The sequence below is a fragment of the Kogia breviceps genome, chromosome 4, assembly GCF_026419965.1.
Source record: "Kogia breviceps isolate mKogBre1 chromosome 4, mKogBre1 haplotype 1, whole genome shotgun sequence".
Classification (NCBI taxonomy): domain Eukaryota; kingdom Metazoa; phylum Chordata; class Mammalia; order Artiodactyla; family Physeteridae; genus Kogia; species Kogia breviceps.
The window spans coordinates 89618028-89643174 of NC_081313.1; the positions used below are offsets into that span (position 1 = coordinate 89618028).

Sequence of the window (25147 nt, forward strand, 5' to 3'; positions counted from 1 at the left end):
TTTGCTGTCTAAACTCTGGGGATTCTTCTTGGCTCCTGGAAAAAGTCTTCCTCACTCTCTTTCTCCCCTCCCTGCTTTTCTGAACACAGCCCTCTTTCTCTAAAGAGTACGCTGGTTCTCAGCAGAGTGACAGATTGTGTGTGAGAAGGGGGAGAGGTGGGTCATGAAAAACAATGGTGTTTAAGCGTCCAGGGTTCTTGGAACCCAAAAAAACTTCAGCTGTATGAAATAGGATATGGCCAATCTTTCTTCTTTGACGACTTTCCTAATCGTTCTCTTTCTTAGAAGATCCTACAGTATCTTTTATATCCACTCTATATGTATTAAGAGTGTTGGGTTTTTTCCTAACTCCTCTCTCCAGCTCTGAAATAAACCCAAGGGTTCACTGAGGACCTGAAGGTGTAGTTAGGGTAGCATGACAAATAGAAATTAGTAAATACTTTAGGCTTATCCAAAAAAATAAAAATGTTCAAGACATCTGGGACTTCTTCAAACTCTCCTCTGCTTTATATAGTAAAGGGCAAAATGAATCACTCCATAACAAGGGATCCTAAGAGATGCTAAACTCAATTTAAATTGATTTAAGTTCTGGGGAGCTCTCCAGATTATACTCCACAAATACTAATATGGTAATACCAGTTTTAGCCATAAATCATTGCATTGGACCTTCTGTCTCTTTTCCTGGCTATAGATCATGGGCAGTAATATACTGTCTCTTGAACCACTGGGGTGTAAATTTCACTGCTCATAATTTCCAGTGTGTGAGGAGAGCCTGGTGAAGAAGTAGGCTTGAATGGCTCTGTTGGGGAGTGGCAGTGCACATGAGTGGTGGATTGGCCTGTAGTGTGGCTGACCTTTTCTCATTTAATGTCCTCTTTCCCCTCTGGAACTCATTGTGGAATCATTTGCATGTTATACTTCATCTACATTTATCTCATTCTAGCCTCTTCATCCTTCTGTTGAGTTATATATGCCCCTGAATAAATGTTTTCTATTGTCTGATTTTTAAAAAGGTGAATTGTGACACCATTTGGCATATGAGAGATAGTAAAGATAGGAAGTAGGAAACAGGAAAATACCTGTAACGTTAGAAAGAGTTCTGTATAGTATATTTAAGAAAAGCGGGGCAATTATTTTTTATTAATGTATATATTCTTTTAACTTTAGGAATAGAAGGACAGTCTGTGGAAATTTCTAATATTGTGGACATCCGAAAAGAACATAACCGTGAGATTGCAATGAGAATCTCTTCTAGCATCAACAACCAAAATAGATTTTATACTGACCTAAATGGATACCAGGTAATTTCCCTTTAAAATGTTTAAGTAATGGTTATAATATGTAACGTTTATATGTGATGATGGGCCAGTTAATTTTGGATCCTTTGAAAAAATATGCTTAAGGTTGCAAATTATTTCTAAAATAAAACTGAATTTTAACAGACACTTTTAGGTTCTGTATTCAACCATATTTTCAAGGTTAGAATAAATATTTGCAAGACTATTTTGTGAAATGTCTATTTGTAAGGATTTATTTTTTCAAAGGAAGATTTAGTGACCATTACACATGTTAAATACCTTGATGCTAAAATATATATGAATTTATCTAATAGAAAGGAAATATCAATTAGGGACTGATGGAGTATATCTTTTTTTTTCCTCATTAGGAATTGGTCTATGTATATTTAGTTTATTCCACATATGTTTTTAAATGTATGATTTAATACTAGGCTCTTTTAAATTTCAGGAAAACTCTACTGATGTATATGTGTGTGTACATATATGTACACACACGTACATAGATATACAAATAAAAACATCAGTTTAGAAATGTGAGTAGGTGTGTATTTAGTCAAAATTTTCATGAAATAGTTTGAAATAGTAATGGGAAAATTGATTCATAAAAATTTTTAAGATTGTCATTTCTCTAATTTACTAGAGCTCTTTTGATTGTTACCTAAATCTCTGTATTCAGTGTATGTGTAAAACAAAATATTTTTGAAATAATACTATTAGAAACATGAGCATGTTTTTGAGGCATTAGCATTTTAGAAATTTCTAGCTACGAATAGAAATAATTTCACAAATGCTGTTAGTTTGATTTTCAACTGGAATGAGTGGAAGGGATTGTGATAATTTTCTCTTCTACAATTTCCTGCAAAAGTTAAATTTAAACCTTTTCAGAGCATAAAAATTGCAGCATACATTTTGAATTAACATGTTAATTCTTCTACAGCTGTTTGGTTTTCAAATGAAGCCCTGGCTTTACGGTGATTCATTTTCCTTGTGTACAAAAGAAAGGCTTTTCTTAAAGTATTACAGAAGCAGTAATATATATGTGTGGGTGTATACGTGAATGAAAAAACTTAGTAAAAATTAATAAAATTGTAAATTTTCTTTACAGGTTTTGAACATTTTAATAAATAGGAAAATATTATTTTTAAGTCTATAGCCTAAGTGTTTCCTCTTTTTTAGAATAGACCATTTCTTAAGCTTTGAAAAGAGTAGTTACTTGAGCCAAACTAGAAATCTAGACCCACAGGTGGGGAGTGAGGGTAACAGCTACCCAATTGTGACAGTTTTAAATGTCTTTTTTTTAAGTATACAACTAAATGGAGTAGGAAGATCAGGATTGGAGATTTCTTGCTAACTAGCTTCCCTTCCTTCCTTCCTTTTTTTTTTTTTTTTTTTTTTTTTTTAGCATTTTACAAGTTTTTTTTCCACCAGTTTGTTAATTTCCTAGGGCTGTGGTATAAACCGCCACAAACTGGGTGGCTTAAAACAACAAAAATTTATTCTCTCACAGTTTTGGACATTAAGAGTCCAGAATCAAGATGTAGGCAGGGCCCCACTCCCTCCATCGGCTCTAGGGAAGTATAACCTTGCATTTTCTAGCTTCCGGTGTTTGCAGACAATCCTTGGTACTCCTTGCCTTGTAGACATATCACTCCAGTATCTGCCTGTGCTGTCACATGGTCTTGTGCCTCTGAATGTCTCTCTCTGTGTCCAAATTCCCCATTTCTTGTAAGGACACCATTCTTTAGATTATCACTCACCCTAATCCTTTAACTTGATTTTATCTGCAGAGGCCATATTTCAAAGTAAAATCACATTCACAGGTTCTGGGCGAACATGAATTTTGGGGGACACTATTCAGAACCAGTAAGTTGAACGACCTACTGCAGGGTTGTTGTGAAGATTAAATATCTTATCTGTGAAATTCTCAATACTGTGCCTGGCATTAATGGTTACTCAGTACATGTTAACTATTATGTTTACGTTGAACTTCTCCTTTCCTGAGTTTCATGTCAAACTTTCATGAGTTTAAAAGAAGAGATGGCATTTTTATGTGGTATAAGATTTGTGATAACAGAGTCTCTGTTTGATATCTCCTCCTGAGGTTTGAGTGAGTCTCCTTGACCCAGATCAGCTTAGTGCATTGTCAGTCTCTCAAAATATAAAATTAGAGTTGTATTTCATGCATTCAGATACTAGACCAAGAAAAATTGGAATTTGGAACTATCTACATTGAAACTAAACAAGAAGAGTAAGCCTTGAATAGTTTTTAAATATAAATATGCATTTGATTATTATAACATAGTATGTTGGAGGATTTGGTGAGGAGATGTGTGGTATTTATTAAAACTGATTCAAGAATCATAAGAGATATTTCTTGAAAGGGGATAGAGAGCTATTATGCTTAGCCTTCATTACAAAAGCAGTATATTAGATGTAAGTGAGAAATGAATCCTTAATACCTTTATAATTTGTTTTATGCAAATATTGGAGAGCTAGAAGACTTGTTAAGGATTTTTATTCTGAATTTAAGTACTAATGCTTATTTTAAAAATCTGGACAAGTTCTACCTTTCTCACTTAAAAATTGTTTTCTAAGATGCTCATGATTTTTCTTCATATTGTTTTGAAGAATGTTTTCATTTCTAAGTTAGCTGTTCTATTGGACAAGAAAGATGCTGTACCTTTTTCTGTTTGGAAGAAAAACCATCTGTAGTCGATAGTAATTTTTTTAAGTACATGTGTAAATATCACTTGATTTTTTTTTTTTCCTTAACGAGAACTGTTTGGTCTTACAGATTCAACCTAGAATGACACTGAGCAAATTGCCTCTTCAGGCGAATGTTTATCCGATGACTACAATGGCATATGTCCAGGATGCTGAGCATCGCTTGACCCTGCTCTCTGCTCAGTCTTTAGGTGTTTCGAGTTTGAAAAGTGGTGTGTTGTTTAGATTCTTTTTTGTTCTTATAAGTTGCACTCCCCAGTATATACTCTTTCTGTTGGTCATATGTATTAATTATCATCCCCAGTCACAAGCTTTCTTCTTTTGAGAACCAGACTGTTAGTTAATTTTGAGCTTTGTGAGACCAATGTAAAATAATAAATTTCCTTAATCTTCAGATGTAAAAAGAGGGACCTAAAAGTCCATGAAACTGATTATTTTTAAAGATAATTTACTTCTCCTGATGGCTCATTGTTTGCAGAAGTCTGTCATTATTGTGACTGATTGGAATGGAAATTCAGACTCAAATTAAACTAAGTTTAGATAGAGTTCAGATAACTTAACCAAGTTTGCAAAGGTGGAAATTTACAGTTCAAACTTAGGTCCTTCTCTGAATCCCATCCTTCTAGGACACTACCACCTGAAAAGAAGAAAGGGAGTAGAGATGATACAGATATGGGGATAAAGAGGTGACAGACATGACTTTACAGATTCCAAAAGAGAGAATGAAATGGAGAGAAAGAGAAAATAGATAGTAGACGCTGATTGACGTTTTTTAGAATTTTCTATTGGGAGGCTTTGTCCCTCATAATACATATTTTTAATTATCATATACATGTCAATTGCTCTTCTTTTCTTACATACTAAGAGTTGCTAAGACAAACATGTTACAGAGCCAGGCAGATAATAAATGTGTACAGATGCCTGGCATATTCATTTTATATTGGGCATATGCATACAAACACACTATTTATATTAGGTATATACATGCATTCTGTACTTACACACACAGAAAACCTTACTACTTATCATTTTTCTTTGTGGCCTTCATTAGACAAAATCATGAGATGTCATGAAGACATGAATACAGTTATAAAAATAATAATGGCCTCATGTTGGGGCTCCAATGGGGAGTGCTGGGATTTGAGTGAATTGTGGAGCACATCCCCCCTGTACACTGGGGTGGCCACGGCTTGGTGTCAGCTACTTGTTGCCATGGGGAAAGGGGCCCAGTGTTGCCAAATTTTTCAGTTTTTGAAGAAAAACCCAGAAGTCTGGAATTTTATGAGAAGTTGCCAATTCTGTAACTTGTGACATAATTTTTTAAAAATCAGAACATAAAGCCTCTGTGTCAGAGATGACTCCTGAGCTACCCATTTTTAAACTCTGCCTTAAATTCTCAAAATTGGGCTCTACTTAAATAGGGGACTAGACCTTAGGATTCAAGCAGTCATGAACCATACAGTATTATCTCACTTCCCTGATCAAGAGAGCTATTGACATAAAAACAATTTGAGTACAGGCCAGGAAGTTACTAAGTGTCACATAGTATATGGGCTAACATTTGGAGGCAGAGAGAAGAGTTAGAAATGACCAAGAGATTGATATACTAATTTGCGTGTGAAGAGATCAAATTCTAGATAGGCATGGGGACAGTTAGCCCCAGTACCTGAAGAGCATGTTCTGGACAATTGTCTTATGAAATATGGAGAAAACAACAATGAAAATTCTAACCAGCACTGTTAATTTTATGTACTGGATACCTAAACTGAGAAGATAGAAACTAAACAGAGTTGGTTTGACTATGTAAGCATAATAGTTATTAAAATCCTTACGTAGTTCCCTTTTACGCCAAATGATTGCTCAATACAGTAGCAAATATGAATGAATGGATGGATGGATGAATATATATATTTAAACACATATAACTTTAGTGGGTTTGGGGGGAGTATAATCTAAAGCATATAAATATGTCTCTGGGTGATTTTTTTCAGTTTTTTTTTAGTTTGTAATTTCATAACCTAACCATTAGCTTACAACTTAAACTAAAGGAGTTGTAGAATTATTGCATAGCAAATAAAGGAACCAAATATGACAATTTTGGGGGCTATAGGAGAAAAGACACACTAACAGTATCAGAGACAGAAGGGGGTACGTGGTGGGTGTCTTCAAATTCTAGGGCTTCAGGGAATCACAGCATATCAAGTAACCTAAAATTTTACTTCAAATCCTTTTTAGATTCTGTCCTTCTGTGTTTGTCTTATTACTCCATGTGTGATGTACATTTTTTAATGAACCTCATAAACATTTTTAAATTCCAAATGCAGCCACTAAATTTTTGGAGGATTTAATTTACTGTTTCTATTAATTTTTTGTAAGTTTCACTTTAATTTTGATCACTTCTGTCCCATTTTTAAATTTCTTATTAGATTTTACTAGAAGCTGATAAAGAAAAGGAGAAATACAATCCTGTCTTATGAGTTTATACTAGTTGCTTTGAGCTATTATCGAGAGGAAGCCCATGGTACTGTGGGTTGTATAGGTCTGTCTCCCTGACTGGAGGAAAAACTTCAATCGAGACCCTGCCTTGTATTATGAGGTTCTCAATGAATAACCCTAGCCTGTTTGTTTGTTTGGTAGGTCAGATTGAAGTTATCATGGATCGAAGACTCATGCAAGATGATAATCGTGGCCTTGAGCAAGGTGTCCATGATAACAAGATTACAGCTAATTTATTTCGAATACTACTAGAAAAAAGAAGTGTCATGAATATGGTAGGAAAAAAGTTCTCATATTCTGATGTTGTTTGTTCTTTGCCATCCAAAATTATGACTTTATACTTTTTTATTTTTTGCATTTTCCAATATTGAGATATTTTTGTAATAGACTTAACCTGTATTCACAAAAGAACAGAACTTCAGTTATATATCTCATGTAAGATTTACATTCAAGCCATTTTATTTTTTAGTTTTGCTTATTTTGTAGATGTAAAATAATGTTAAGGAATCAGCTTGGGTGAAATTTCCTGAAATTACTTCGGAAGAAATAAGCATTGAGTTTAAAGGATAGAGCTTAGTCATGTACTTAGGAGATTAAGTTTGATTAATAAAATTTATTTGAAACCTTAGTCTACTCATTCTAGTCTTAGACTCATCTGTTGAAAGTAGATTTACTTGTGTGCTTTCTTGTTCAGTTTTCATTACTCAAAGCAAAAATCCAGCATTCCATGTAAAAGAGTCTGGCAAAAGCTTGATTGGACATGAACCAACTTGACAGTATACTCCTTCAGGTGGCAGAAAAGTTATCTCAGAGCCCCCCATAGACTGCTGACTACCTACCTCAGATGGCCCTGGACATGGCCCTTTTTCACTTATTCTGATTTTCATCTTTCCACACTGACCATTCATATCTTTTCTACTCTTTTCAGCCAGTGGCCTCACCATCCATTCTGTAGAGAGAACAGCCATTCATAGGGCTCTCTGTTCTAGATACCAAGCATCTACTCCCACCTTGTCCTTCTTCCCTTGTGTTACCTTTCTTTCCTCATAGCCCAGTCCCTCCAGTGTCCTTGGAACTGACCCCAGTCTCCCTCCTGAGGATCCTTTTGTTAATCATCCTCCCTCCTTCCCTGTCCCTGCTCCTCATAGCCTTTCAGTTGGCTTTTAAATGCTCTTCGTTTTCTTTCATGAAAAACAAAAACAAAAAACAGCCCTCGCTCAGACTCTCATTTCCGTTTCCCCTACACTATCTCCTCTACCCCACTGAGCCAGAGCTGATGAGGTGAGTTTGTGTCCTCACCTCCCTCTCACACTCAGTTCATTTCAGTCTGGTTTGAGCCCCCATCATACGCTCTTGCCAGTGTCACTAGATCCAGTGGATGTTTTCAGTCATCATCTTACTTCACCTTTCAATAGCATGTGACATGGACCATTGTCATATCCTAAAACACTGCCTAGCGAGGGCTTCCATGGTGCTCTACTTACTTGATTTTCCTCCTGCCTCTGGGGTAGTTCTTTCTCTGTCTCTCTCATAGCTCTTTATTCAGCCATTAAATATTAGAGCCCTCAAGCCTTGGCCCCACGCCTTTTCCTTTTCTCATTTTGTACGGTCTTCCTCTGCATCAAGTGGAACCCAGAAATACAAGCCCTCAGCTTTGGTTTCACCTCTCACCTCCAGACCCATCTATCTGGTTGCTTCCTGGCATTTCTTTCTATATTTTTAAGGGCATCTCAAGCTCGACATATCCAGTATCATTCTTGTGATCTCTCTCCCACACCTGACCCTTTTCCAGTGTTCCCTCTCTTAACTAGCACCACCTTCCATCCAGTCCAGATGCCTAGGAGTCATCTCTGATAGACAGTTGTCCTTTGCTTGCTCTTTTCTCACAGCAGAGTCATCACCAGTGCTTGGCTCTCTCATTGCCTAAATATTTCAAATCTATGAACTTGATTACTTCAGCAACTCTAATCTAAACTAGCATCATGTGTTTCCTGGAGGTAGCCTATACACATCCACTCTTGTCTCTTCTTTCTGCCATATCTGTTTTTAACCCAGTAAGCAGTGTTTTTTTTTTTCAAAACCAAATCTGTCCTCCCTGTGCCCTGCTTAACCCCACTATGTCTTCTCATTGCTCTCAGTGTAAAAGCCAAATCCTTACCATAGCCCACAGATCTCCTCGTGGTATGGACCCTGCCTGTGCCCCATCCTCATCTACATGGCTTTCCCTGTTTCTGCTCTGGGCCAGCTGGTTTTTCTTTCAGTCATAAGTACTTCCCCTGCACCCAGCCCTCACAGCACCTTTGCACACGCCTTTCAATCTGTCTGCCCAGCGACTCTTAGTAATAGTTCAGATCAGAGCCTACTTCATCAGCTGCTTCGGCTTGACTAGGTCAAATGCCCTTCTGCGCTCCCTCAGAACCATGCATCTCTCCTTTGTGTTTGTGTGATTATGTGATCATTGTTTTTCTCCTCTTTTGGACCGTAAACTCACTGGGAGTAGGGGTTATGTCTCTATCTGCTTCTAGGATTATTCTTAGCAGAGCAAGCACCCAGTGTATGTTCTGTGAATGAATACACAAATGCACAAATGAATGAGCTGTGATAGCACATTGCACCACTGTATTTATCGAAATTACTGCTTACTGCCTTGTCACCATATGCATGTTCTATTCCCCCTACTAGATTCTAGGGACTTGTCTACCTCATTTGCATGTGCCCCACAGGGCCTCCTTGCCTATAGTAGGCATTCTATAAATAAAATACTAGTTGATTGAATGAAATGGCAACAGCTAATTAAGGCAAAGAATTCTCCCAGTATTTAGAATCTTTTAGGAAAAGATTTTAATATCCATTTTAGATGTCAAGATTTATACCAGTTCTTGAGACTCATGGTTTAAATAAATTACTGATAAGATAGCTTAGTTTTAGGATTAAAACTTTATATAAAAATCATTGTCTGAGTGCTGGCAGCTACTATCTTTTGCTCCTTCTGAAATGTTTCTGGCTTTGACGATTTTTCTCTCTATAGACACTAATTTACACAACTTCTGTTAACTATGGCAATAAAAATGTTCATGTCAGATCTATAAAGCTTTCACTTAGAAGTTAAATAATTTGTTTACTCTCATTCAGAACTCTTTGGGTAGTAATTGATTTAAATTTGATTCAAAGTTTTTATAATCCTGTGTTGGTTAAATTTTTCTTTTGCTCAACTATAGATTCTTGGGCTTAAATCAATAGTTTCTTTTAAATAAGAAATGAACTAGAGAAGAGAAAATACATTTTAATTTCTAGTGAAATTGATTAAAAAGACATTTGATTAAGAAATGTTAATATGTCATCATGTAACTTAAATTTTCTAGAAATTGTCTTTATTTTTAACTCAGACTTATGACTAAAATATCAATGGTAGAAACTGAGGTGGGGAGACACTTCCTGGAAGGGAACACATTTTAGTGGGAAGCTTTGAGCCTCATGGGAATAATCCTGGATGACTAAATGAAAGCATCCTGTTCTTGGGCGTTCTGCAGAGAGGCAGTGAGAACAAGACTGGAATGATAAATAATCACTGGTATAAATGCCCAGTGGAGCACTGTGGCTGTGTGAGGTTGACTGTCATCCATGGGAATAGTGCTCAAAGCTCAGCAGAAGTGGAAAATAGGAACTGTCTTATCAGCATTACTCTTCAGGGTTTGTTTCTTTGACCCTTACTTCCTACCCCCTTTCTGCTGGCGACTAGTATAATAGTAAAGGGGGCGTTGAACTAGGAAGTGTTCATGTGTTACAACTGGGTCATTTTACCTCTGGATGCCAGTTCTTTACATATAAGGAGAGGAAGTTGGAGAGATCAGGTAAAAACTCAAATGCTGACAGGGCTCAGGGAAGTGATGGAGTGAGGGAGGTTGGTCAGGTTTGAGGGCAAATGCTTACGTTAGGTGACCAGAGGATCTGTGGTGAACATGAAGATGGACACATCCCACTTAGGAGCCACAGCTCAGCCCTAGATGATGTTTCCACATGAGAATGTGGGGACCCAGTGTGACTTCACTTTCAAGTGTTTGGGTTAAAAAAAAACAGTTACCTTTTGGGGGGAGTTTCTGTTATTGTTGTGTTGATGATTTTAATGTGAAATCTCTTGGATTTTTTTCTTTTTTTGAGAGGTGGCTGAAAAACAAACAACTTTTTAATACCATACAGAGCTGCCAAAACATGTCTAATAGGCCAGCTTGGCCCATATAGTACTAGGCTTCAGCTCTGTGCTAAATGATATTTATCTCTAAATCTTACAGGTCTACATATTTTCATTCATTCTCTCTCCTTCTCCCTCTTTGTCTTTTTACCCCATCCTTCCCCCTACAGTAATTTTCTCTCTTTCATTTATATTGCATTGTTTGTTAATGTAATAATTAATAAATTAATCATCAACAAACATTTATCAAGTACTCACTGTGTGTCAGGTCATTCTGAATAAACAAAGGTGACTAAAAAAACGATCTTTTTCTTAATAATTTAGCAGGTTTTGATATAGACGAAATGGAAACCTGCGATGTTTAGGAATCAGAGAACTCAACTGGGCTTAATGAAGGGCACAAAGGAGCCTGGCAAGAAGTTCTGACTTATGAAATAAGGGCTGAAACCCAATAGAGAAGATCTCAACTTGATGTGGTTTGGATCAGAATGTGCTAGAAACTCTTTTTAATGTTGAACAGGATGCAGGGAGAAAACCAGACCTGTACAGTCTGAAACCTTCCAACCTACAAGAAACCAAATAATATTTAGAGTAGTGTATTAGTTACTATAAGGCTGGGAAATTCATTTATAGCTTAAATGAACATGTAAAATTTCCTATAGCAAATATATTTTATAAACTTTGGGTTTATCATCAGGGTTATGGTTAAAAGATTAGTGATAGCTCCACAGTTAAATATCTTGCTAGCCCCTTACTGCTATAAGTATGTTCAAAGAGTGTGTGAATGATGGCGCTCTCCCTGAGACTTTGCCACACCTGACTTGGTCAGCGTCCAGCAGTGTTACTTGTTCAAGGAGCTCTTCTGACACCGAACCACAACTCTTATATAAACTTCTCTTCTTTATCTTGCTTAGGAGACAATAAATAGCATGGTTCTTGAATGCTGAAAGTGCTTACATTCATGACATTATGTCATTTGACAAGACTTTTCATTAACATGTTTTCGAGTCTGCATCTTGGTTTTTTTAATCCCAAACAAGTTAAAGGGTGAGGCTTATACTTTTGATTCCATAGGGAGCTTTGTTTCTTCTAAAAGGTTGGGAGGATGTCTGGGGTGGCAGTTCCTAGCACAGGTCAACAGAGCGGTGTGGGACTGACTATGTGACATTCACCTGGGGGGCTTTTAACTTTACCTTCCCGGGGTCCCACCCCAGGAGGTTCTGATTCAGTAGATTTGGGTTCGGGTCCAGGGATCTATGTTTTCTAAAAGTTCCCCAAGCGATTCTGATGTATGGTCAATGTGGGGGAAGCACTGAAGGTCAGAACTGATTTGGTTTTGGAGGAATAGTAAATATGCACATCACTGCTACTAAGGTATAGATAATTTATCAAGAAGTACCCTACCTACTCACTGAAGCATCCAAGGATTCCTCCAAGAGCATAGGACAAAGCCAGAAAGCTTTTTCTGAATGTTTCTTGACCTAGAGGGGACTTAATGCCTCCAGAATCTGATAAGGCAGGTGTTTTCCTGCCTTAAAAAGCTTTTATCTTTTATTACTCAAAAGTGATTTTGTCAGTAATCCTGACCTAAATTATGAAGTCCTTTGATCTTTGAGTACATTTAAAGCTTCTTGTTGAAAATGTTCCCTCTCTCTTCATGCTATTCTACAAACTGCATTAAATTTCAATATTGTTGAAGAATATTATTTTATATGCTTTATTTAATCTTTCCTTAAAAAAAAGGAATGTGGAATGGATAAAATTTTTTTAACAACTCTTTTTATACCTGATATTTTTTGTCAGTATCTTAATATTGTGTCCCCCTGTTGCCTCTGAAAAATTTTCTTTTCTCTCTTCATAGTCTGAATTGTAATGATATCTACAGTTTGTTGCTGGCAAGATGCTCCTCACTCTTTGCTAACACCCTCTGTTCAATGCTAATCTGACATTCTGAATTTTAAGCTCTGTATCTTCTGTAAATCTTATCTTTTCACACAGATAAGTAGCCAAACCTTTTATTTGAGCCCTCTATTAAAAAAATGCAAAATCAGAAGATATCAGTGAAATAGTCATTTCAAAAAATAAGATATATAATTAAATTTTCTCTAAATGTTGCTGGTGATCAAAAGACCTTTCTACATAAATTATGTTTTCTTCTTAGTGCTTTTCTGTGTCTGCTTTTACACCTTAGGCATTATTGGTTAAGGTTCTACTTAGTCATTGATTTAATTAATTGTGTATGTCATCTACCATATGTATATCCCTAGTTCAGGTAGATTTACTTAATGTTTGAACATGCTGAAATACTTGTCTATAAGCATACACCATAGCAAAGACTAAAGTATTTTAAAATTATAGTGAATAATTGTGTACCATGTAAATGTGTGATAACTATTCTATAACACATATAGTAGTTTCTATTTTTGGAATAAAGTGAAGCAACTGACAATGATTTTACCAAATTTAAAGAAAACAGATGATCTAGTTATGCTACCTGTGTTATTTTAAAGACTTATTTATTTTTGAGTTTTTTTTAAAAATCCTATCAGTGGGTAACATTTATAAAACATAACTTTGGATCAATACATAACTTTACAGTCTAGTTAAGTGTATAAATGAAACCATAAGAAGGTGATGGGTAAAACCTGAGGGAGAAGAGATAGCATTTGACGATGTATAAGATATATGAACATCCCAACCCATCTACTTTAAGAGTTTTATGGTAGGTTGAGAGAGAATTTTCATCAAAAGTTATACCTTGTCCTAGAATGTTTGTGGAGAATGTTGTCAGGATTTTTAGTTTTAAAGCAATGGAAAAGAGATATTTCCCAACATGGGAGTTAAGTGGACACCGTTTGTTTTCTTAGAACTGAACTTGGTAATCTGCTGTGCATTGTCTAAGACTTATTTATAAAACTTATATTTTATAAATGATTTCAAATTTGATTTCAAAATGAAATCAAAGTATAAATATATTTGTATATTTTTTTCCTGTTTAAGCCCTGTCTGATAATTCAATTAATACTGTAAGAACTGCAAATATATAACTCTTAAGCATTTTTGTTTTTTCTTGATAGGAAGAAGAAAAGAAGTCGGTCAGTTATCCTTCCCTCCTTAGCCACATAACTTCTTCTTTCCTGAATCATCCTATCTTTCCAATGACAGAAAAGGTTCCTGTACCCACCCTTCAGCTGCTGGGTGAATTCTCTCCATTAATGTCATCTTTGCCTTGTGACATTCATCTGGTTAATCTGAGGACGATACAGTCAAAGGTATATCCCAAAATATACCTATAAAAAATTACTTTTTGTAGTATACTTGGTGTAAGGAGTTGGGAGGAATAAAACTGTAAATTTTACTCTGCTTCAAAGAATGATTAAGAGGACTTCACCTTTAGGCAACATCATTATACCTTTCCTTTGACTGTTGCTCTGTAGTTTAGAGTGTTTCCTTAGACTGATTTATTTTATTCTCAGAAAAGTTCTGTGTGGTGAGCAGGTCAGGGAATATCAGCTTCTTTTTACAGATAAGGAAGCTGAGGCTGGCCTGAGGTCACATAATTAGTAGGTGGGAGAACCAGGCCTTAAGATCAGCCCTACTGGCATTTTCCATTTGTTTCTCATTATTAGTCAGTGTTTCTCAGGAGTTAGAGAAACAGAAAGTATAGTGTGTAATTATTTCTGTACCAGAGGCTTTGTACATTCATATCTTTTCTCCTAAAAATACAAAAAAAATCCTAAAAAACCCCAAATCTTTGCATTGAGAATCCAGCTATGTAGGTGAGATATAAAAACACCTCAGAGGAAGAAACAAGGGAAGATTTTATTAGGTATGGAATTTTAACACAGTTTGATTGCTTGAGTTTACCTATATGCCTACTTTTAAAGTCAGAGACTGCATTTGAAAAGAAGAAAAGATGAGAGGTTTGACATCATTTTTGTTTTATAAATCTGTTTCATCTTGTGGATTGATATCCACTTAGCTGGAAATAGTGAGTGATTATGGATTCTGTAGGAAATGTCTTATAATAAATGGCCTGAGTGCGAAAAGAAGAGTGTTCATGTTGGAAGAGAGTGTAAGAGGAAAAAAATGTTTAGCTCGAGAAAAAGAACTGAAGAGAACCAAACAAAGGAAGGATTGATGCCTACAAATTTGGACATTTAGGGCTTTAAAACTATATGTCCAAGATACAGAACTTAGGCCTGACTATGTAGGAAAATACATGTGTATTATACATGTATACATGTATAATAATGAATACAAGTGAATGTTAGAGGCCTATGTGTGTGTATCTGTGTCAAAAGGGCTTGTTTGATCACGTGAGTGAACTTCAGGATTTATTTCATGCCTGCTACATGCCAGTTATTGCTAAAGGCACTGGGGTATAGTCATGGACTAAACAGACAAGAGCCCCTGCATTTCTGAAGCTTAGATTCTAGTGAGAGGAGAAAAATAATTAAAGATGAAAAAATAAGAGAAACGTATGTTAGATGATGATAAGTGTTATAATGAAGGGGAAGAAGGAGGGAAGGGCAGTTTTAGAAGGTGATTTGAATAGCGTGGTTGGAGAAGGCCTTGCAGAAAAGGTGATAATGGAGTAAAAATCCGAAGGAGGTCAGGGAATAAGAAACTCACACAGATTTCTCAGGGTAGAGTGGTCGGGGAGAGTTAGGAGCAAGTGGAAGGCCTGAAGGCAGGAGATGCTGGTCAGAATGGAAGAGCCATGAAAACTGGGCTGTTGTTTGATTCCTTGCTGTATCCCCCTGCCGAGAACAGAGCCTGCACCTAGTAGGGGCTTGGTAACAGTTTGTTGGACAAGTGGATCTTGTGAGTGTTCTTTCTCGGATTCTGCTATGGTCTTTTGTGGGTCTACCTTTTGACTCAGGGAAAGAACGCACTAGAGATGGACAGCCTCCCTGAGGTAACCTGTCATTCATTCATGGGCTAAAGAGAATGAAAGGATAGGGTGGAGACACCAGACTCTGAGCCTCAGGCTGCCACCTCAGGGTATGGATGGACATTAGCCAGCTGGGGGATCCAGGGGTTTCTGGGGTCAGTGGCGGCCATGGAGAATTTTTAGCCTCACTTTTAGATGACTCTTTCCCGTGATTATTTTCTGGAAGCAGCACCAGCTGACTCTAGAATCGGTGAGTGTAGGGTTTTACCCTCCAAGGTTTTTGCTTGTTTTCCAGATCACCTCTTTTTTATGATTACCTGTTCCTCTCATTCTTCCTGCTGTTGGCTAGCTTCCTGTGATACAAATCTAATCACTTTCAGGATTAAAAATCCCATTGCCTACAAAGTTGATCTAGACCCCTGGGCATTCAGTCCCTCTGCAGACTGGCCTTGCTGGCTGTAGCCACCTGGCTTCCCATTGGCCTTCTCACCTTTGGAAGGTGAACCACCTTCACTCCCTGCTGGCTGTGTGACTGCTGACTCAGCTACCATTTATAAAATGGGCCTGATATCAGATATGCCTGTTTCAGGTCTAGTATGAGAAACAGATGAAATAGTGCTGTGAGAGCCCTTTGAAAACAGAAGTGCTTTGTAGACATACATTGTTATCCTGATGATGCTTACAGTACGTGCCAACGCAGGTGCAAACTGGAGTTTTAGCAGAGGGAATAAAAGCAATGTAACAATTTGACCAGGAAGAATAAAGACTGAAATGCCTAACCATAGTCATAGGTTAATGCCTCACACGTGATCAGAACTGAATATTTGGGGCTTTTTTGCATTATCATAAATTGCTGTCAGTTCTATGTTAGTCTTTGACTCTTAGCACGTATTTCTAACAGTTGTTCAAAAACTTACCAGTACAATTATACTCCAGTAAAGATGTAAAAAATAAATAAATAAATAATAAAATTGCAGGGGGAAAAGAAAAAACGTAGCAGTAATCTGAAGGGACACTTTAAAGAATTGCTCTCTGTCCCCTAACCTCTGATAACAGGAAAGTAATCATTGAAGGAAGCTAATGTAGGTATTCATTCAAAGAAAGCTTGATACTTAAAAGGTGTCAAGTGTATAATTCCATGATTATACTAAAAGAAAGACAAAAATAACTCAATCCAGAAGCCAGAGCTAATCATTTTGGATTGTGTTCTTGTTTTTTTGTGTGCTGGCAGCTTCCAGCATACAATAATAAGTTGTTCATTTAGAGACTGCAGTGCATTTTTCCCATTGAAATTGTGTAAACAGAGATGTTGGCTGCTTCCAAGCAAGACTAGAGGTCTACATTGGCCTATATCTAAGCAAGCATTTTCCTAACCATCACCTCACAGTATTTCCAAGAGAAAAGTGTCTGAGGACCCCCTTGACATGATAAGGGAACATCTGTCTTCCCTTCTGACCTCCCCCATCAGCTGCGTAACAAAGGACACCTCTGCTTGCCCATGCCCAGGCTGCTGTCTGAAGGTTCCTCAGTTCTAAGCCTCAGTCTCCTTCACTCCTTGTGGAAAAAGGGGTTATGGACTCAAGCAATAGTGAGAGAAGCAAGGTGGGGGCTGGAGGTTTGCTAACGACCGAGCTGATTCAGCATTTCGAGCTATCATTCTCCAAGTCACTGTGTCCAGATCATACTGAAGAGATTTTTACAAGAAGAGACTTACAAATTCCCTCATCTCTGAGATTGTGATTCTGTAGGTCTGGTGTGGAGAGCTTAGGAATTAGTAATTTTTAATAACTCTCCTCATGATTCTAGAAATTGCTGAGTTATCACCATTGGCTAAGTTAGGAAAGTATGGGTTAGAGAAATTAAATGATTAAAATTAAACTACCCAGCAGTACATGTCAGAATCTGGAGCCACATCCAAGTCTTCTGAACCTGGGTGCTGAACATAGCCTCAGAGGGTGGTATTTGACCTTTTAAAACTTACTAAATCTGTTCTCAAAGTCCAGTTTCTCGGGAAAAAAAAAAAGTCCAATTTTTCAGAAATTGTTTTATATTGGTAGATGAGTTTATTTTTACATAGGCATCTCTTGCTTTTCTAGTTTATAAATTTTTTTGGAAAAAAGTTAATTATATGTCATATATTTGTAGTCAGATGAAGAGGGAAACAAACATCTCTTAAAACCCTGCCTCATAGCTGTATGGCCCAGCATGCTCCAGCCCCTGTCTAGGAATTTTATTTTTTTATTTTTTAGATGTTGGGGGTAGGAGTTTATTAATTAATTTAATTATTTTTGCTGTGTTGGGTCTTCGTTTCTGTGCGAGGGCTTTCTCTAGTTGTGGCAAGTGGGGGCCACTCTTCATCGCGGTGCGCAGGCCTCTCACTATCGCGGCCTCTCTTGTTGCAGAGCACAGGCTCCAGACACGCAGACTCAGTAGTTGTGGCTCACGGACCTAGTTGCTCCGTGGCATGTGGGATCCTCCCAGACCAGGGCTCCCCTGCATTAGCAGGCAGATTCTCAACCACTGCACCACCAGGGAAGACCCCTGTCTAGGAATTTAAATGTTAGCCTTCTCATCCTATGTGCCTGGCCTCCACTCTCTTCTCTTTGTCACCGTCTTTTCTTGCACTATCAACAGTTTGCGATACAAAAAGAAGATTCTATAAAGATTTGAAAACTGGGGAATAAGAGTACCACTCAAGTGCACTAAACGGGAAAACCGTGTCATCGGGAAAGGGTAATGATTTAGGGAGAAGAGAGCCTTGGTAGAGCAGATGCTGGGAGAATCTCATGGGAGGATGGATCATGGGTCAGGCTACAGTGAAAGGTTCAGCCTGGAATGCTGACATTCCAGAGATGAGGAGGAACTTGATTAAGCTGTTCAGCTAGGCTTCATGGAGCCATTCTACCTTGATATTTTGAACAATGATATCTGTTTCAACTTTTTTTGCAGATTGTTTCCACTGCTTTTATGTTTAGATATATTTTTATTTAATTTATTTTTAGATATATATCTTTATATCTATACTCTCTATCTATAGCTATGTATTACATTTAACTCTTCACTCTGTATGGAATTTATTTTGATTTGTGCTTAACTGTTTCTTACAAATAGTTAACCAGTCGTTTCAACATCAGCACCACTTACTGAATAAGATTTTCTCTCTCAACTAGTTTATAACACCCCCTCCTTTTCTTGTAAGAGACAGTTTAAGGTTTTACTTTATTTTGCCCTTCTTATAAGAATTGATTGGTGCTTTATTGATCTCCCTAGCTCCTGGAAAGGTGAAAATTGTGGGAAAAAATGTCCTTTGTTGTGTACATATCTGAGAACAACTATTCACCTTCCCCTTTCTTTCTGTCATGCTATCTTGTTGATTAAAACAGGATAACTGTTATTGACATTTTTAACGAGTGCCCTGGAAAATGAATTTCTACTGGTTATTTCCCGTCTCAGGACTTATAACACAGTGTGAGATTTTCTAACCTTCCCAGCTGCCAGAATGAACTGAAATATGAGTGTTGTTTGGCATTTTCAAAGAATCTGGGCAAGTTGGAGTAATTTTCCCACCAGGTGTTTAGCTTTGCCTTTATCTGTGTACAACTTACACATCCTCTGAGAAGGGTGGGGTCACATTCTTCTTGGAGAATCTGGTCAAAGTTATGACCCCTCTCTTCCTCAGAAAACAACGTGTGTACATATGCTGTTTACCACAGTTTCCAGGCGTTACAGATTTGTGACCCTCACTTTTCTAAGGAGCAAATCCAGCTTCTTTTTTTTTTTTCTTGCGGTACACGGGCCTCTCACTGCTGTGGCCTCTCCCACTGCAGAGCGCAGGCTCAGTGGCTGTGGCTCACGGGCCCAGCCACTCTGCGGCATGTGGGATCTTCCAGGACTGGGGCACGAACCCGTGTCCCCTGCATCAGCAGGCAGACTCTCAACCACTGCGCCACCAGGGAATCCCCAAATCCAGCTTCTTTTGGTGTGAGATGCGAGTAGCTCAGCTCTCACATTTTGCAGAGTTCTCATCCACCTCAGGAGAGGAACATTTGGCTCTTCCTTTTCTTAGAAGAGACTGTCATATGTGTGTGTAATTTTCAGAATGACTTTAAATCCTGTCTCAAAATGGGATGAGTGGATAGGTGGGAGGGTTGTAGATGGATAGAAATGATAGTTTCGAAACCTTTCTTCCTGAATATGTTTTGGTAAATCATTGTTTTAGCTCTATTGGAACCATTAATGAATACTCCCTTTCTCCAGCCTCGAATCAGAGGGGTGATCTCCTTTAGTTGATAGCCTTTCATTATATTAAGTCAAAAGCAATCCTCAAGCTAAGTATCTCTGAGCACCGATCCACAGCTAGAGCAAAGGCAGGAGAATGTAGTTATGAAAGTACAGACTTGGGAGTCAGACCACCTAGGTTTGAGTGCATTCCTTGTACTTGCTGGCTGGGTGTCTTAGAGCAAATCTCTTAATTCTCTGAGTCCCAGTTTCCTCACGAGTAACAAGGCGCAATGGTAATAGTACCCACCTTAGAGATGTTCTGAGAGGATTAAATGAGTTGATGTTTGTAAAGCATTTAGAGCAGCATCTGGCACGTAGTAAGCACTAAGTGCTTGACAAATAAAGGTTCTCAACTGCGATCATTCAGTCATAAGCAGTTGTGATTGTTACCAATAATGAAGTGAAAATCTTGGCACTGTTTTTTTTAATAAATTGGAGAAGATTGAAGTGTATTGCCAAAGTAAATCTTGATGTCACTGTGATGTGTATTCCTTATATAGTTTATTACTGATTCCTCAGATTTTCCAAAACAATGTACCTAGAAGTGTCTCCATGCCCGGCATTACCCTGAGTGCTTTACATGAGCCTTGTTTAGCTCTCACGACAACACTGTGGAAGTAGGCACTATTTGGGCCCCATCGTGTGGAAAAGAAAACTGACTGACCTAGGGATGGGGTAACTTTCCAGGTCACACAGCCAGTAAGCGACGGTGCTGGGATCCACACCACAGCGAGCCTGACTCCAGAGCTCCCTACTCAGAACCTTATACTGCCTGGGAAGACGAGGGGAGCACTAGTGCTAAAAATGTTAGGGAACACACTGCCTGTTTTCTTCTTGTCTACTCAGTAATGATGTGACACCTGTAGAAGGTTTCACCAGCCATTGATGGGGAAAGGTCATGAAGGGCTGTTGTAGAGTCATTAGTGATAATTGCACTTTGAGTATGAGAGGGAATGTTTTGTGATAGGGGTGTTCCTGTACCTTTAAAGAGAGCAATACACCTTGTATATCACCTCAACTACTTCAAAGGTTGTTGCAAGATGAAATGAGTTAATCCATGAAAAGCATTCTGTACACGACTGGCACACAGCAGGTGCTCAATAAGTGTTAGCTGCAGTTACTGTTATTATCCTCCCTGTGATGGATCCTCAAAGGAGTTCGTCATGAGTCTAACCTAGTTACCTGAATTTTCAGAGGATAGACTCAGTCACTTAACTGGTTCGTGGTGGAACCAAACCTTGCCTCCAGTCTAGCTTTCTCTGAGCCTGATAGCTTCATTTGGTAAGCCAAATCACCTTCCCCACCAGTACCCCCAGTTGCTGGAGACATTTCATAGGCCCCCCTTAGTCTGGGAGCTAGATGTTGGTTTATCCCCTGAAATAAGTTCTACAGTGGATTTTCCTGGTGCAACTTGGGAACATCCAAGCAGGGATTCAGTCTCAATGGTGATTTGAACTGTTTTACAAAGACACTTCATTTGAAGCTCACCTAGCACAGTGCTTGGTGCAAATTCAAAATTTGTAAGTTTTCTTCCCCACACCCTCCCCTTCTTTTCTGAGGTCTGAATGCTACTAATGTGTTAATGAATATAAAAACAGGTCTTTCAAAATTTGTTTACTCTCCTAGAGTATATAGTGTGACTACTTGAAGGTATCTGTTTTCCTGTACACATATTCAAGTTAAATTCAGTTTCCCTACTTTGAAAAACAGTTTTCTTGGAAATAAAATGTTTAGGCAGACTTTGAAACTTAAAAACTGCTGCTTTGCCTCAGGTATTTTTGCTTGAAAACTGATACTTTCATGAATACTTGATTTTTAAAACTTACACAAGATGAATGCCATTTCATTTGGTGTTTTAGCCCTTATGAATAGTGATACAGTTTTGGTTTTTAGAGAAAGTAAAACTTTTTCCCATTGGTGAAAATTAATTTTTATGACTTTAATCTCTACTTTTGTATTGTTTGTTTCAATCTCTTATTGAATTCAGTGGCAGAATTCCAAAAGTGTTTCCCTTCCCAATTTTTTGTCACCTTCAGTCTGCTAAAGGCCTTACATGTTCATTATTCAAGAACAAATGTGTTGCAGGAATTTTAGCAATGCCTGCTTATCAGTGTTTTTTTAAGGATAGTCTAGTGAGTTAAGACGGCCAGATGCTTTAGGTTAATAGTGATAAGTGCTTTGGGAGTCTAAGAGGGCATCTAATTTGTGAATTTGAATCAGGGTTCCTTTATGATTTTGATGTATAATTGTGGACATATAATTTGGAGCTTCTCTGATTCCTTAGGTACACAGTTATGATGTCAATAAAAGAAATTTGTGAATGAGAAGTTAAATGAGAATCTTGTTTAATTTGTAACTGTTATGAAAATAATCACTATTTATTTGATGGATGATGTTGATAGAAACAATAACAATATACTGAGGGCTTCCTCTGCTCCAAACCCTAGGCTAAGTCCTTGTTACGCTATTTCATTTCATTTCATCTCTCTCTCTCTCTTTTTTTTTTATGGTAAAGGAAAAACTGTTTTGCTGAAATCAGCAGCTAGTAAATTGCAAAACTAAGATACAGATCTTAGGCTGTCTGACTCCCAGCCCAGATTCTGAACCATTCATTTCTACAGCTCCTTAGCTAGCACATTCTGTCCTATAAGCTGGGCTACCTTAAATAGTATTTTCAATGGGTTAACCCGTACCATAACTCCATGAAGGAGGTAGACATGCATTAGCTCCATTTTACAGACAAGGAAACTGACATTTAGGAAGAATAAAGGACTGACTATTCCAAGGTTTCACAATTGGCACAACTATTATCCTTCTGTATATAATAAATAAAGGGTTTTCTTATGTGCTCTTTTAGTGCCATTTTGGGACTGTGAAATTGTTTGAAATTTCATTAGAAATCTCTATCATATGATTTCAACCTACTGTGTGTATCATGTGGTCCTGTGATGACTCACAGAATCCCTTAAATGACTTTTTTCTCTCCCTTCAAACAAAATTTCAGCAGTACCACTGCAAAATACCAGTGTAAAATGTCATAAAACAGGTTATTCCAGCCAAGAATCTGAGGTGAGGACAGCTTTAAGTTGTTCAGTCACATTAAAATCAAATCAGTGATGGGAATGCTGGCAGCTATTCAGAAAAGATGTCTCTGTAGCACATTAAAAATTTTATGCCCTAGTAAGGATGATCAAGAACATGGGCATATTCATATCTGTGTCCACAAAAAAGAAAAAGGGACCAATTTCGTCACAGTGTCAGTGCCAAGCAGCACATGACTCTCCTTGGAATAAATAAGCATTTCTTAACTTTTCCAAGGATTTTTAATTCAGTTTATTTATCATAAACATTTTCCCAGTTTAGAAAACATAAAATGTATTAAATAGTTGTAATTTTAAATATTCAAGGACTTGAAGCATTTGTGACATTGTTACTTAAATGGGTACAAGAAATTTTATTGCAAGAAACTGTATACTGATCCCTGTAGCTGACTTGTCATGTTTAGTATTTTCCTTTTTGCCTGCACAAGAAGAATAGCTTCTGTAATGTGAATTTAAATGATATATCAATCTAATAAATGTGGTTGGCTTAGCAAGTGATAAGCATAACTAATTCAATTTAAATGCCTCTTATATAAAAGTAATGAACCAATACATTAAAGATTAAAAATGTTAATGCAATTAGCAAAAATTAGTATTCAACGAAGAAGCATGTTTCAGTTTTAAGATGGATGATATATGATTCAATGACAAGATAAGGACCAAAGTCAGGTATACTTTATTCAGTTGATGGATTTATTAAAAATAAAATAAAATGCTTTATTTGAAGAAACTTTGATAAAATGGTATATAATATGTGGACGAAAGATAACCCACGTCCTCAGGAACTATGGAGGAAACCAAGGCTTGAGTGACTTCACAGGGACTCTTAGAACATAATATCACCTGATTCCTTATGGGAGGGAGTGTAGCGAGGGGTCGGTGGGGGGCACAGTGAGCATGGAACCTGAATGGAAATGGATTTGCCTGAGTTCACTTTTCAATAAAATGAGCATTTGTGGTTTGGGGACACTGACATCAAGGGTATGCAGTAGTGTCAGTATTTGCCTTCATGTCACCGTGATGTGTTGGCGCTCTGCTCATTTGCAGGTGGATGGCAAGCATTCCAGCGAGGCAGCCTTGATCCTCCACAGGAAGGGGTTTGATTGCTGCTTCTCTAGCAGAGACACGGGGCTGCTTTGTTCCACTACCCAGGGAAAGGTGAGCTGAAAGCTTATTTTTGCTTGTTGAGTTAGTATGCTTTGAAATCCTTACTTTCTGCAGATAATCTTGACAATGAGATGTTTCATTGCCTCTTCGCTGACTCATTCCCCTCAACTGCAAATTAGTTCAAGTTTCCCCATCTTAAGAAAGCCCTTTCTCAACGTTCTGTCTCTTCTCCTTGTCACCCTCAAAATGCTTAGGCAAACATGTACACGTTTGAAGACAGTGCCCTCATCGATTCTTAGGCCTTCCATTTCCAATTTGCATAGCACCTTCTTCCTGCCCATCTCCCCATTTCCACCTCTCTCGGACATGCTCATGTATGGTCCAGTTCAGCGATGGCAAACCCAAGTCCTACAGGGGCCAAGGCAAGTTTTACAATAACTAAAATGGGGTGCTGGCCTGCAGTATGGGAAGAGAGGGAGCAGTGAGACTGTTGCCAGCGTGATAATTCAACCAAAGACCCCAGGGCAGCTGTACTTAGCTCCAGTCAGTTGTTTCCCCAGGGGAAAGATGCAGGGTTAGATCTTCTGATTAAGCAAGATTTGCATATGAGTCCACACTCTGCAGACCAAATCCTCAGGCTGACCACTGCTTGGTGGCTGCGCATTTCTGACTTCTCTTCAAGTCGGCCTTGCTGACAGTTCTCATCAGAGAACTCTCCTTGGAAGCAAATGAACCTCCAGTCTTATGCCTGTGGCTCTGAGCTAGCTGTAACTACAAGAAGATGCTTGGGCTGATTCTAGCACACTGGTGGGTCTCCTCCACCAAGTCAGCTCAGGGGACCCAGCTCTTCTCCAAAACCTAATAGACATAGTGTAGACCGGACTCACGTGATTCAGTTCCAGCCCTACAAAATTAGTATGTGCATAGGATCCAAAAAGAAAAGAAAATATAGTAGGGGGGCCTAAATCTGCTTAGATAGATAAGCTTCTGCATTTCTGTTGCCTCGCCCTGTATGTGGTTGGTGATAAGAAAGCACTGATATCTTTGTTTCATT

General features: G+C 37.9%; 1 protein-coding gene across 2 annotated transcripts in view; it reads left to right on the plus strand.

Moving 5' to 3' along the window:
- The window catches only part of MAN2A1 (mannosidase alpha class 2A member 1), a 160347-nt gene that overhangs the window by 133586 nt on the left and 1614 nt on the right, over window positions 1–25147 (plus strand). For both annotated transcript variants that reach the window (XM_059060613.2, XM_067031427.1), the window contains exons 17-21: window positions 1168–1301; window positions 4093–4234; window positions 6660–6793; window positions 13785–13979; window positions 24034–24144. In XM_059060613.2, coding sequence (XP_058916596.1) covers window positions 1168–1301; window positions 4093–4234; window positions 6660–6793; window positions 13785–13979; window positions 24034–24144 — 716 coding nt within the window. The remainder of the gene's footprint in view (window positions 1–1167; window positions 1302–4092; window positions 4235–6659; window positions 6794–13784; window positions 13980–24033; window positions 24145–25147) is intronic.